This window comes from Tachyglossus aculeatus, chromosome 14 (assembly GCF_015852505.1).
Source record: "Tachyglossus aculeatus isolate mTacAcu1 chromosome 14, mTacAcu1.pri, whole genome shotgun sequence".
NCBI classification, from domain to species: Eukaryota; Metazoa; Chordata; class Mammalia; order Monotremata; family Tachyglossidae; genus Tachyglossus; species Tachyglossus aculeatus.
In genome coordinates, this window is record NC_052079.1 from 58,886,330 (window position 1) to 58,900,572 (window position 14,243).

General features: G+C 51.6%; 1 protein-coding gene across 1 annotated transcript in view; it reads left to right on the plus strand.

Moving 5' to 3' along the window:
• Window positions 1–14,243, plus strand: part of SCUBE1 (signal peptide, CUB domain and EGF like domain containing 1) — a 96,010-nt gene that overhangs the window by 13,425 nt on the left and 68,342 nt on the right. The window contains exon 3 of the mRNA XM_038756299.1: window positions 3,853–3,981. Coding sequence (XP_038612227.1) covers window positions 3,853–3,981 — 129 coding nt within the window. The remainder of the gene's footprint in view (window positions 1–3,852; window positions 3,982–14,243) is intronic.

The window sequence follows — 14,243 nt, forward strand, 5'->3', positions numbered from 1 at the left end:
GTGTGGAATGCCCAGGCCTCATTAAGTCCTCTTCATTCCATCCTTCTCATGCTCTTTTTTTGTGCTCCTGGTGAAATCCATTTTTCCCCAGGGGTTGATAGGCAGGCTGTGGAATTCCTCCTGTCTCGCTCTGAATGTGGGACAGCCCTCAGCCCAGCCTTGCTGGTTTTGGGGGATTCGGGGGAAGGACCTAGTGGGGCCAGAGATGCCAGTCCTGGCTTAACAGTGGAGAGGACCACAGGCTCCTGAGCTTCAGTGAGCGCCCATCGGGTCTGCCACGAAATCGCATGGTCACCCTGCGTAGCCCAGCCCAGGTGGATGGGTCAGCCGGGCCACCAGGCCTCAGGTATGAAAGGGGGGACAGTGAGGCTGGACCTGTGGGTGGTGGCAGGGGCTGGGGGAGACAGAGAGCCCCCGAGGCCCCCAGAGATGATGTTTTCAGGCCAGCCCAAGGTCCTGGGAGCTCACCACCTCTGCCTGGACCTGGTCTCGGGCTTCCGCCCGCCCGCCTGCCTCGCCCGTCCCCGCAGCGGGCCTCTTATTTGTTTTTCCGGCAGAGAGTGTTATCCAGAGAAAACCATTACTTCTACAAAAATAAACGTCCTCCGGCTCAGCTCTGACCGCTACTGAGTTTGGGCTTGTGGCTTCTGGAAAGAGGTCGCTCTCCATGAAGAGCTTGCCAAGAACAGCGTGGCAGGCGCGAGCCCCTGCCTCCACATCCTGGCATCCCCACCTCTGTGTCCTGGCATCCCCACCTCTGGGTCCTCATACCCCAACCTCTGCGTTCTGGTACCCCCCACCTCTGGCCCTGGCACCTCCACCTCCTGATCCTGGTACCCCCCCACCCGTGGGTCCTGGTACCCCAACCTCATCCTGGGACCCCGACCACATCTGGGCCCTCTTTGACCCACCCATGTGATATTCCTTTCCCACCACCCCCTCCCTGTGGGGAAATTGTCAAAGCTTGGACCTCAGGGGCCTGGCCTGTTCCTTCTTCCCTTTTTTTTTTTAAATGGCATTTGTTAATCACTTACTATGTGTCAAGCACTGTTCTAAGCACCTGATTAGGTACAAGCTAATAAGGTCTGACACAGTCCCTGTCTCTCATGGGACTCATGGTCTAAGTAGGAGAGAGAGCAGGAATTTAATCCCCATTTTACAGTTGAGGAAACTGAGGCACAGAGCAGTTAAGTGACTTACCCAAGATCACACAGCAAGCAATTGACAGAGCCAGGATTAGAACCCAGGTACTCTGACTCCCAGACCTGAGCTCCTTCCATTAAGCTATGCTGCTTCTCATGGCCACACTGCTTCCCTCGTGCCCGTGCCCTACGGGCCATCCACCTGTTTCCGGTCTGACATGGCCTGGCTCCGTTTAGCCTCCCTGCCACCTCTGAGCGTCTGTACCCTAGGCATCAGAAAAATTCTGCCTGTGCCCATGTGTCAGGGCCAGATCTCTTCAGTCACTGTTTGAACCTCGTCCCGATCCACACCAGTCTCCTCTGGAAGAGACTCAGGTTGAGGTGGGGTGTTTCTTGTGGCTCTCTGGTTTGGGCCAAAGTATTGGGAGCCCCTGGAGGGCTGGGGCCTATGTTCAGTTCTCACCCATGAACTTTTTTCCCAGCTCTCAGGTCAGTGTTCTGACTCAGTAGATGCCTAATAAATACCATTACAACAACAACTATTACTACTAGAGAAGCAGCATGGCTCAGTGGAAAGAGTATGGGCTTTGGAGTCAGAGGTCATGGGTTCAAATCCCGACTCTGCCAACGGTCAGCTGTGTGACTTTGGGTGAGTCACTGAACTTCCCTGGGCCTCAGTTACCTCATCTGTAAAATGGGGATGAAGACTGTGAGCCCTCCATGGGACAACCTGATCACCGTGTAACCTCCCCAGTGATTAGAACAGTGCTTTGCTCATAGTAAGCGCTTAATAAATGCTATCATTATTATTATTATTATTACTACTACTGGTACTTGAGAAGCAGTATGGCCTAGTGGTAAGAACATGCGCTTGGGAGTCAGAAGATATGGGTTCTAATCCCAGCTCCTCCACTTGTCTGCTGTGTGACCTCGGGCAAGTTACTTAACTTTTCTGTACTTGTTACTCCATCTGTAAAATGGGGATTGAGACTGTGAGCCCCACGTGGAACAACCTGATTACCTTGTATCTACCCTGTGCTTAGAACAGTGTTTGGCACATAGTAAGCACTTAACAAATACCATAACGAGTATTGCTATTATTATTATTATTATTATTATTACAATAACTCCAAACCCAAAGTCAGTGCCACTCTACTGTGGGTTCAAGGCTCTTGTCTGAGGTTCATGAACCAGTAGAGGCCACCCCTAAAACTTGGGGTGCCCTGTGGGACATGCTCCAGTCCCTGTGAAGGTGAAAGCAGAGTCTCGGGCTGGGGCTGGGGAGAGCCAGGGTCCAGAGGCAATCCTGTCGTGATTCCCACCCCTCAGGTTTATGACACGGAAGTCTCTCTGCTGGAGTCAGCTTGGGCAGGCGGACGCTAAATGAAGCCAGACTCGCTGGCTGCCCTGGGCTTGGCAGGGTCTCGGGGCACCCGCTTGATTTAGGGTGCTGGCTGGCAGTTCAAAGAGCTGGGGCCAATCTGTTTAAATATCAATTAGGAGAGACGTCAAAGCCAGTGAGGAAACCCTCCTTCGGGGTCCAGGCGAGGTGATGTGAGGCCTGATTCTCCGACAGGGCTCTAGGGGTGTGGCCATTGCAGTTAGCAGCCTGGGGTCTGCTGGACCTGTCGATTGCATATCTGCTTTCCATTCTCCTTCCCTGTCCCCGACCAGCTTTGCTGCCTTGTCAGTGATCAGAGGCCTTTGCCCTTCTGGGATCAACTGGGGGGCCTGGGGATCCTGAGCCCTTCTGGGGGCCCGTGGGGGACCCAGGGGTCCTTCCTCCCTCTCTTCCTGTTAAACTGGGGTCCCCATGTGGGCAGAGGTTGGGTCCAATCTGATTACCTTGTATCTACTGCAGCATCCAGCACAGTGCTTGGCACTGGGCAAGCCACTTTATAGGTACTGTCACCATCATCATCATCGGAAGAGATCTTTGCCAGTATACCTGGAGATCTGAGGGTCAGCAGGGAGAACTACCTGGGAAGGACCTTGGGTGGCATGCCCATGAGAGAGACGTTGAGGGAGGAACCCTGGGTTTAGTTAGGAACAAATATCATATTGGCAGTTATTCTTGCGGCTGGTTTAAGATTCTAAGGAAGCCTGACTGCCACCCAAGTAAACGCTGGCATTTTGTTTATAACCCAAGAGTGTGCCATGGTCATTGTGGGGAGCCTGCCTGGGCCACCCTCTCACTCTCTTGTGCTCACATTGAGGGGGGCAGGCAAGGAGTGTTTGGCTACAAACCTCCGCAGCCAGCCCACTGGGGGCAAGACTGGCAGGCTGAACCCCAGACCCGATCCAGGTTTCCCCGGGGGGTGAATCTGAAAAGTAAGGAGTAGTGACAGTGAGCTCTTGGGGCTGAGTCTGGTGCACCAGTGTGAAGCCCAGGAGAGGCAAGGGTGGTGGCAGTGAGCTGCTGGAGCCAAGCTGTTGTGGGCAGAGAATGTGTCTGTTCATTGTTATACTGTACTATCCCAAGTACTTAATACAGTGCTGTACACACATTAAGCGCTCAATAAATATGATTGAATGAATGAATGAGTCTGGGGGCAATAATGTGGAGCCCAGGAGAGGCAAGGGGTGGTGGTACCAAGCTCCTGGAGGCAAATCTGGGTGCTTTGAGTTGGACTTTGTGGGGAAGGTGCACCCACAGAGCTGGTTTTCTCCTCTGCCCAAACTGATGCCCATGCTGGACACTCTGTTTCAGATATTGATGAGTGTGAAAATGACCACTACAATGGGGGCTGTGTCCACGAGTGCATCAACATCCCTGGGAACTACCGCTGCACATGCTATGATGGCTTCATGCTGGCCCACGACGGGCACAACTGCCTGGGTAAGTCACCGGGGTGACTGGTCCCAGGGGCTGGGGCTGGTGCCACTCGGATCCACTGTCATTCCTGCCTCCCTCAGCACCTGTCTCTGCCCCCCTCTCCCCTGCTCCCCTGGTAGCCATGACCATCTGACCCTGACCCGCTCATCCACTGTTTCCCCTGGTGACTGCTGTGGTGGATGTCTGACTCTGACCCCGTCTTCCCCTGCCTCTCCTGGCAGCCAAGGCCATGGACATCAACCTCTAACCCCCACGTCCCCTGACCCCCCAGTGGCCATGGCCATGGACATCCGACTCTGATTAGCTCGTCCCCACCTCCTCTGGCGGCATGGCCAAAAATGCCCAACTCCGACCCCCTCATCCCCTGCTTCTTCTGGTGGCCACCATCAGGGTCCCTGACGCTGAACCTTCTCCCATCAGTGTGGTTGGTCCTGCTTCTCCCCATCCTCCTTCTGCCCAAGCAATCACCCCAATTCCCGGTCGGTTCCACCCAGCACCCCTTGCTAGGGGAGTAAAGGGTAGGGGGGAAGGGAAAAGCAGGGGAAACTTATTATTTTTGCCGGGCTCCAGGCTGACACAGGAAAGGGTTCCAGGACACAGAGATGCCAGTGGGTGAGGGGCCATGGAAGCCAAGGAGGCCAACTGGGAAATACACGTTGGGTGCCACGAACAGCAAGAGAAGCAGTGTGGCTCAGTGGAAAGAGCCCAAGCTGGGGTGTCAGAGGTCAGGGGTTCTAATCCCGGCTCCGCCACTTGTCAGCTGTGTGACTTTGGGCAAGTCACTTAACTTCTCTGTGCCTCAGTTACCTCATCTGTAAAATGGGGATTAAGACTGTGAGCCCCATGTGGGACATCCTGACTACCTTGTATTCCCCCCCCGCCAAGAACAGTCCTTGGCACATAGTAAGCGCTTAACAAATACCATCATTATTATTATTATTATAGCAAGGAAATCAAGTCCCTGTTTTTGCTTGACATTAACATAGCCTTGCAGACCTAGACTAATATTTACCAGCCCCAAACAGTTTTCTGCGTACCACACCTCTCCACTGGGGGGCTGACTGGCAGGATAGTGAAAGACCCAGTGGAGGTCATCTCTGCAGGGGAAGGGCGATGGGGGCCCTGGGGCCCATCCAATGAACTGGCTTCATCCCAGTGTCAGGGAGCAGGAGACAATAGGAGTTGAGCAGCCTGGGGCTGGCTGGCAAGGTAGAGGTGCTCACTGCCCCAGGAGCAAATTTAAAGGGGGCTTGACTGGGTCCACCTGGTTCCTGGTTGGGGTGGGTATCCAGCCTGCTGGGTTTTCACTGCTCTACATCTGACAAGTATCACTCCATGCTGAGGAGAGACAGACAGGCAGACAGACAGAGACATAGTGTGTGTGCGTCAGAGTCCATTGTGGCAAATGGAGTCTAAAACATCCCAAGCAACCAAGTTCTTGTGCTGCCAGTAGCATCTCACCACTGTATGGTTAACTGAGCTGACTGCCTGCCTCACTGCCTGGAGGATTGAATATGGACCTGCTAGACTGGAAGCTCCTCAAGGCCAGGGATTGTGTCTACTCACTCTAATGTCCTCTCCCAAGCAATGCTCTGTACAATGTACAATACTCTGCATGCAGTAGACCGTAAGCTCCTCAAAGGCAGGAATCGTGTCCTTGGACTCTTCTGAACTGTCCTAAGTGTTCAATCCAGTGCTCTGCACTTAGTAGGCACTCAGTGAATACTACCAATGGTTGGTTGGTTGGACCAGTCACAGCCATGTAGACTGCGGCAGTGAATTTACTGAAAGAAATGGAGAATTCTATCCAGGAAGCCACAAGGCTATGACACTGTGAAGGCGACCCCAGGGAGAGCTGACCCCCATGAGGCTGCATCATTATGATGCTCAGCCATCCCATTTCCTCAGCAATAACTGCCCTGTTCATGACCAAACGAGGGGCCCAGGCCAAAGTAGCTATTTCATTTTTCTGCCTCTAATGCTCTTTGTGTCTTTTAGTGCCCTTTGTGCCACCCTACCAAATTGCCTAGACAGCCCCAGAGGGCTGCCCTGCTAGTCTGAGTTGTGTGTTGCCCAGCCTGCAGAGCTGAGGCTCCTGGGGCTTGCTGGGCCCAGCCCTCTCTGGCCATGAGAGATCTCAGGCCCTCCCTCTCCTTTGCAAATAAATGGTTCCTAGCCCACTAGAAGTTTGTACCGGCCCCCACTCCAGGAGACATGTCAGCCTCTCCGAACGGGCTCTGTCAGCTGTAACAGAACCCTGACCCACAGGACCCCAATTGTATGAGGGGCCCCACCCCTGCCCTGCTCTGGTCCTTCATGGCTCAGGCAAGTGAGGAGATGAAATCCTGTGGTTGTGACCTGCGACTGGCCCCTGGCCTGGTTAAATCCTGCCTCTTCTATTTTCCACCCCTTCCACTCCATCCAAAGACCACCTCGCAGTGCCAGGCACTCTCCATATCCTGGACTCGACTGCTGCATCAGCCTCCTCGCTGACCTCCCTGCCTACGGCCTCTCCCTTCTCTGCTCTGTCCTCTACTCTGCTGCTCAGATTTATCTTTCTAAAGCAACATTCTGCACATGGCTCCCCACTTCTCATAGGCTTCTAATAGCTGCCCAAGATTCTCAGCTGCATCAAGCAGGAACCCCTAACCACTGGCCTTAAGGCATTGAATCAGCTCTCTCCCTCCTGTCTATCCTTGCTCCTCTCCTATTACAACCCAAATCACACTTCACTCCTTTCAAGCCAACCTCCTCACTGGGCCTCATTCTCGAGTCTCCCACTTCTGACCCCTTGTTCATGCCCCTCCCCTCCAACCCTATATCCTGATCTGGAACTCCCTCACCACCCAAATAATAATAATAATAATAATAATAATAATAATAATAATAATAATTGAGGTAGTTTTTAAGCATTTACCATGTGCCAAGCACTGTTCTAAGCCCTGGGGTAGATAGATACCAGCTAATTGGGTTGGACACAATCCCTATCCCTTATAGGGTTTACAGTCTTAATCCCCATTTTATGGATGAGGGAACTGAGGCACAGATAAGCGACTTGCCCAAGGCCACACAGCAGGCAAGTGGCAGAGCCGGGATTAGAACCCAGGTCCTTCTGACTCCCAAGACCGTGCTCTATCCACTAGGTCCCACTGCTTCTCTACCAGTCCCTGCTGCTTCTCTGCCAGGCCATAACTTTAAAGTCCTTCTGAAATTCCATCTCCTCCAGGAAGCCATTCCTGATTGACCTCTATTTTTCCAGCTTGCATCCATCCAACATTCCCCCGCAGCCCTTGCACTTACACCACTTATAAGTAGAGAATTTCCACCTGTAGCAGGAAGAGCATTCAGTGAAAGAATCTGAAGATCCAGATTTTAGTCCGACCCCTGCCACTGGCCAGCTGTGTGACCTTGGACTAGTTCCTTAACCTCTCTGGGCTTCTCTTTCCTCATCAGTAAAATGGGGATAAGATTCTTTGCCTTTCTCTGCTTCCTAGGGTTGCTGTGAGGGCAAAAATTGAGCTGTTTTGGAAAAGCACTGTAGAGAATAAAAGTTGTTTCTGGGGTTCGAGGTGGGGGGGGTGGGAGGAGTGGCGATTGTGGTGTTCTTTTTACCTCTGCATGTGGGATGACTGTAGTGCCTGGGAGGAAAACCTTACCGGTCCCCGCCCCCCACAAGCCTTCCCCGAATGACCCTGCACTCATGGCAGCAATAAAACGATTAGCATCGTATAAATAAATAGCCATGACTGAAAAGTTTCTCAATTAGGAGAGCCGGGTGGCTGGCTAAGTGGGTTTTCCTGCGTTTTTGTCGTTAAACATGTTTCCTTTCTTCCCATTCAAGGGAACTTTTCTTTTGGAAGTTTCGATCTCTTGTATATGAATTTGTCCTGGAAGTTGTCCAAATCTGTCCTCAGGGGAACTAGACTCACTCTCTATTTGACATCTTTATTGAGGAATTTCTCAAATATAACAGAAAATGACACCGTGGGGGATTCAGGCCATGATGAGACCGTGGTTCAGTTAAAGATGATTGTTTTTAGCATCATAATTGCTTGAAATAGCAGTAGTTCCCTTTGAAAGTTTTTTTTTATCGAGATCTGAACAGTTGGACAGATGGACCGCTGTTTAGATGGAAACCCAGAGGATTTCTTGATCTGAAATTAAAGCCAGTGAGGAGAAAGGTCTGCCTGCCCCCACCCCCGCAGCCAGCTCCTCTTTCTCCTGGCAGTTCTCTCTCTTACCCAGATGTTCCACTCAGCCTCTGTCCTCACACTTTCTCAATCTGTGCCCTCCCTGAGGGACTGCTCCCTCTGGTCTCCAACTTGCTGTCTGGGGACTACTCCCTCTGTCCTCCTTTTCACTGTTTCGGAGACCTCTCTGACTTTCACCTCACTGTCTGGGGGACCACTGTGCCCTCCAGCTTGCTGTCTGGGGGCTCCCTCTGCTGTCCTGTTCAGTGTTTCAGGGTCCTCTCTGTCCTTTGCCTACTGTTTCAGGGACCTCTTTGCCCTTCATCTAGCTGACTAGGGGACTGCTGTGTCCCCCAGCTCACTGTCTAGGGACCAATCCCTCTGTCCTCCTACTCGCTATTATGGGGACCTCACTACCCTCCAGATCAGTGTCTGGATCATCACTCTCCCCTTCTTCTCACTGTCTGGGGATCACTGTGTCCTCCAGCTCATTTAGTAGACCACTTTGCCCTCCAGCTCGCTGTTTTGGGACCCACTGTCCTCCAAATTGCTGTTTTTCAGATGGAGCAATGTAATCACTTTTTGCAAATTGGCTAGAAAATGGATCAGCTTGTCAAACTTTTTTCCTGGTGTCCAGGGCCTCTCCCGGCCTCGGGCCCGGTCAGCCTGGCCAGGAACGTCATGAGTTTGACAGAGTCCAGCAGGAGGGGGGGAAGGGCAGATCTCCCAGCTTAATCCCAGTTCTTGCCGCTTCGTAGCCTGCTTCCCTCTTGTTTGGGGAGCGAGGAGGGAGGATCCTGGCTCAGGCTTGCCACTCCTTTCCCTCTGACAGCTCTACCCTGTGGTCTTCCAGGGGCCAAGGCTGGTTGTGTGATGCCCCCAGACTCCATGGCCTTGACCCCTTTTCCTAGGGCCTTCCCCGGAGTCAGAGTACCAATGCACTTCTCCACAGTCAGTTGTTATTTACCTAGTGCTGACGGGTGCAGAGCACTATCCTAAGCACTAGGGAAAGTACTACAAAAGCCAAAGATCCACCCCCTGCACTCAGTGGGCTTACAATCTGATGAAGGAGACTGGCAGATACAAATGATTTACCAGCAGTGGGAGCCAGGGTGGAAACAAGGATCCAATTGGAGGAGGAAGAGTTTGGAGATAGATTAGGTGAATAACTGAGTGATCTGTGAAGATGGGTCTACCCCGCCACTGATGATTGGATCCGTATCAACCAATGGGCCGAGGCCAGGAGTAAATCCAGGAGTGTTCAGAAGCCTGTGGGAGTGAAGGGACTACTGGGGTCTTGGGGAAGGAACCCACCGGGGTGTGGGATAGGGAAGGGGGACACGGCTCAGATTCCATCTTCTCCATAGTGAAATCCAACAACCGTAGTCCAGGGGGACGCCCGGAGGTCTTGGCTCCAGGGAAGCTGCGGGCAAACTGGGGCACTGGGACAAGAGGTGGACATTATGGTCCTGATCCCAGCTATACCAAAACTTATGATTAGTCGTGCTGGTGGCTACACTAACCTGCACACATTCATGGACCAGTCATCCTTGCCAAATCACTGAGAAAAAGTCAGGGACAGAGAGGGGTGAGCCAGGGATTTGGGATGGTCCATGCTGTTTCACTGGGGGAGAATCAGAGATGGAGAGGGGAGAGTCAGGGCTGCAGGATGGTCAGTGCTGGGTCACTGGGTCAAGGGGTGAAGGGGTGAGTCAGAATTGTGGGATGATTCACCCCAAACCTTGAAGGTAAATGTCAAAACAACAAAGCAGCCCACAGCTCCTCCAAGCATCTGTGGTGCTCCATCAGAGATAGAGATCTGGGCTGGATGGACCATTGGTTTGCCATAGTAAGGATGCTGCTATCAGCCTGGTGTTTTCTGTGTGACAGAAAATGGGGTTACCTCTCCCATGGGGCTGTCATTTTGCCCTTCCCTAATAATTATAATCATTACGGTATTTGTTAAGCACTTACTATATGTATCAAGCACCTTGCTAAGCACTGGAGTAGATACAAGTTAACCGGGCTGGGCACAAGCCCATATCGCAAATTGGTCCCAGAGTAAAAGTAAGAGGGAGATTAGGTATTGAGTCTCCACTTTACAGATAAGGGAACTAGGCCCAGAGAAGACACTTGCCTAAGGACAGACAGTAGGCAAGTGGAAGAGCTGAGATTAGAATCCAGGTCATTCAATCCATCAGTTATATTTATTGAGTGCTTACTGTGGGCAGAGCATTGTACTCAGTTCTTGGGAGAGTACAACAGAACAGAGTTGGTAGATATGTTCCTTGCCCACAAGGAGCTTCCATTCCAGAGGAGAGGTCCTCTCACTCCAAGGCCTGCACTCTTTCCACCAGGCTACACTGCTTCCTGCTCTGATGATTGGCCTATCTCTATGTGACTCTAACTTGTGAATGTACAAGACCCCATGATCCTCCACCCCCGGGGTTTAGACGAGTCCCGCGTAGGCTATAGAGGCCCAGGGTGAGCTGATGGTGGATGTCGGGACCCTCGCTGTCTTTTACAGGACCACAGCTGACGTGTCTGTTTTTTTGTCCTCCCTTCCCTTCCCCCTCCCTCTGCCCACTTCAAGCACTTAGTACAGTGCTCTGTTCAGCATAAACCCTCAGTAAATACCCCTTCCCTCCCTCCCTCTTTAACTCTGTACAAAGCACTGCACTAAGCACTTGGGAGAGTGACATAGAGTAATGGACATGATTCCTCCTTGTAAGGAGTTTACAGTCTAGCTGGAATGACAGACATTAAAACTTCCCCCCCACCCTTTTTTTCTCCTCATCTCTCTCCACCTCCCTCCCCTCTTCTTTTGACCACTTCCCTGCTCCTCCCGGCCCCAACAGCTGGCCACAATGTGTGGCTTGGGGGGCTGTGGTACAGGGCCGCGGGCACTCGCTGTTTATTTTTCTTCATTCTCCCCACCACTTTGCGTGGGTTTTCTCTCTGGAAACACGGGACGATTTTAATGTAAAATTAAACAGTTTGGGCAGAGCACATGCTCCATGAGCCCAGAGATATTTTTAGGATCAACATGAAAGACTCCTTCCTGTTTTCCTGTTGATCTCTCCCCTCTCCTCCCACCCATTCAGGTGTTGGGTGAGTCACCGTCAGATTAAGCGCTTAATACAGTGCTCTGCACACAGTAAGCACTCAATAAATATGATTGAATGAATAAATGAAATTTGGGCACTCAATCGATCAATTGTATTTCTAGAGTGCTTACCGTGTGCAAAGCACTCTACTAAGCACTTGGAATAGAATATAACAGAGTTGGTAGACACAAGCCCTGCGCACAACAAGCTCACAGCATGGAGGGAGACAGACATTAATACAAATTACAGATATGGACGTAAATGCTGTGGAGCTGAGGGAGGGGTGAATAAAGGGTGAAAATCCAAGTGCAAGGGTGACGCAGAAGGGAGTGGGAGAAGATGAAATGAGGACCTAGACGGAGAAGGCCTCTTGAAGGAGATGTTCCTTCAATAAGGCTGTTTGAGGAGCGGCCAGGCCCCTGGCCCAATCCCCTGACCATCGATGATAGGGGGAGATGGGGAGAGAGAGACAGCTGAGGGGAACCAGGTTTGTTTGGGCATCTTGTATTCAGTCCTGGGGACTGCCAAGACTCTACCTGACACAAAATGTTCTCGATTTTCCATCAATCCATCCATCCATCCATCCATGGCATTCCTGGTAACCCAGAGAGAAGCGTTTTCCATCCCCTTGTTCATCTCTGAAATCTCCTGGGTCTAGCTGGGAATGCCCAAGGAAGCCTTTAATTCAAGATGTCTCAGAGCGTGAGGGTCCCCATGGGTGGGGACTGGTGTACAAGCCCCTCGGGCTGCCCATGGGTTGGGCTTCTTCCTGCTCAGCCTTCCATCCCCAGGATAGTCACTGGCTGGCCGCCCAGGATAAGGGCTGCCCAGGTGAGGATTGACCCAGATGCTGACTCCAGCAGTCTCCTGTGGAGGGTGCCTCTGGGACGTAGGGTGGAGGGCTCCAGGATGCTGACCAGCCTCCCCTCAGGTGTCAGAGCTGGGGGAGACCTAGGGTCCACACTCCCTACTTGAACCCAAATGGTCAGTATAGCATTCTCGTGCCAGCCACCTCTGCCATTCTCGTGGTGTTCTGTCAATCGATCAATCAATGGTATTTATTGAGCACTTACTGTGTGCAGAGCATTGTGTTAAGTGCTTAGGAAAGTACAACACAATGGAGCTGGTAGACATGTTCTCTGCCCACAAGGACCTTAGAGATTATGGAGGGAAACACACATTAATATCAATTATGGATATGCACATAAGTGCTGAGGGGCTGAAAGTGGGGTGAATATCAAGGGCTTAAACAGTACAGAGCCAAGTGCACAAGCAACACCGAAGAGAGAGGGAATAGGAGAAATGAGGACTTAGTCTGGGAAGGCTTCTTGGAGGAGATGTGATTTTAGGAGGGCATTGAAGGTGGAGAGGGTTGGAGGTGCGTTGGATATGTAGAGGGAGGGAGTTCCAGGCCAGAGGGAGGATATGGACAAGAGGTAGGCGATGAAACAGATGGGATTGAGGTACAGTGAGTAAATAAATAAATAAATAATAATGATGGTATTTGTTAAGCGCTTACTATGTGCCAAGCACTGTTCTAATTGCTGGGGTAGATATGAGGTAATCAGGTTATCCCATGTGGGGCTCACAGTCTTCATCCCCATTTTACAGATGAGTTAACTGAAGTACAGAGAAGTTAAGCAACTTGCCCAAGGTCACACAACAGACAAGTGGAGGAGTCAGGATTAGCACCCATGACCTCTGACTCCCAAGCCTGTGCTCTTTCCACTTGGCCACGAGTAGGTTGGCATTAGAAGAATGAAGTGTGCAGGCTAGATTGTAGTAGGAAATCAGGAAGGTAAGGTAGGAGGGGCCAATACTTGAGTGCTTTAAAGCCAATGGTAAGGAATTTCTGTTTTATACAGAGATGGTTGGGCAACTACCAGAAGTTCTTGAGGAGACATGGGGAGACATGGACTGAACTTTTTTTAAAAGACTGATCTGGGCAGTAGAGTGACATATGGACTGGAGAGACAGGAGGCAGAGAGATCAGCAAGAGGGCTGAGGCAGGAATCAGGCGGGAAAGGATAAGTACTTTGATCAGCAGGGTAGAAGTTTGGATGGAGAGGAAAGGGAGGATTTTAACGATGTTGTGAAGGTTGAACTGACAGGAATTGGTGACAAGTTCACTCATTCATTCAATCATATTTATTGAGCGCTTACTGTGTGCAGAGCACTGTACTAGTTGAATATGTGGGTTGAATGAGAGAGATGAGTTGAGGCTAATGTCAAAGTTACGGGCATGTGAGACCGTGAGGATAGTAGTGTTATCTACAGCAGTGGAAAATACAAGGAGATGATAGGGTGGACTGTCTGGGTGGACATGAGCTGTCAAAAGAACGTTCCCCAATTCCCTCATGACACTTTGTCTGGAACTCACAGCCAAAAGATGTACTATGTTAGACGGGGTGGCCATTGCTTAGCACATGGCAGGTTCCCCACTCAGAGCTCTGCACACAGCAGGCACCGGAAAGAGATCTCCAGGTGTTGGGGGAAGTGCAGCAGGTTTGAGATCCCTGGGGGTCAGAGCCAGTTTGCTGGGTACCCGATGTCTAAGGGTGGGGACCAGCTCAGCGGGGACAACCTTTTTTAGGAAAATTGCCTTTTCTGCAGATTGCAGCCACTCCTGGGCACAGCCACCATTGGCAGCCTTCCACTGGGTTGAGCAGCATTGCCCGGGTGCTTTCTGGGGGGCATGTACGACCCCGGGGGACATCCACAACCCCGGGGGGACTTTGGCTGCAGGAAGGTCAGCCTCAGCTCAAATCCAGAGGGGAGAGTGTTGTGGCAAAAAGCAGGAAGCCCTGTTGGGGCGGGGGCAGAGAGGAGAGCGGGTTATCCAATGACTAGATCCTGAGCAAAAGTGAGATTGTGGTTCCCTTCTGGGTGACCCCACGGCACCCAGTATAGTGTTCTGCACATAGTAAAGCATTCAATAAATCCCACTACCCAATTGATTTGGTCCAGA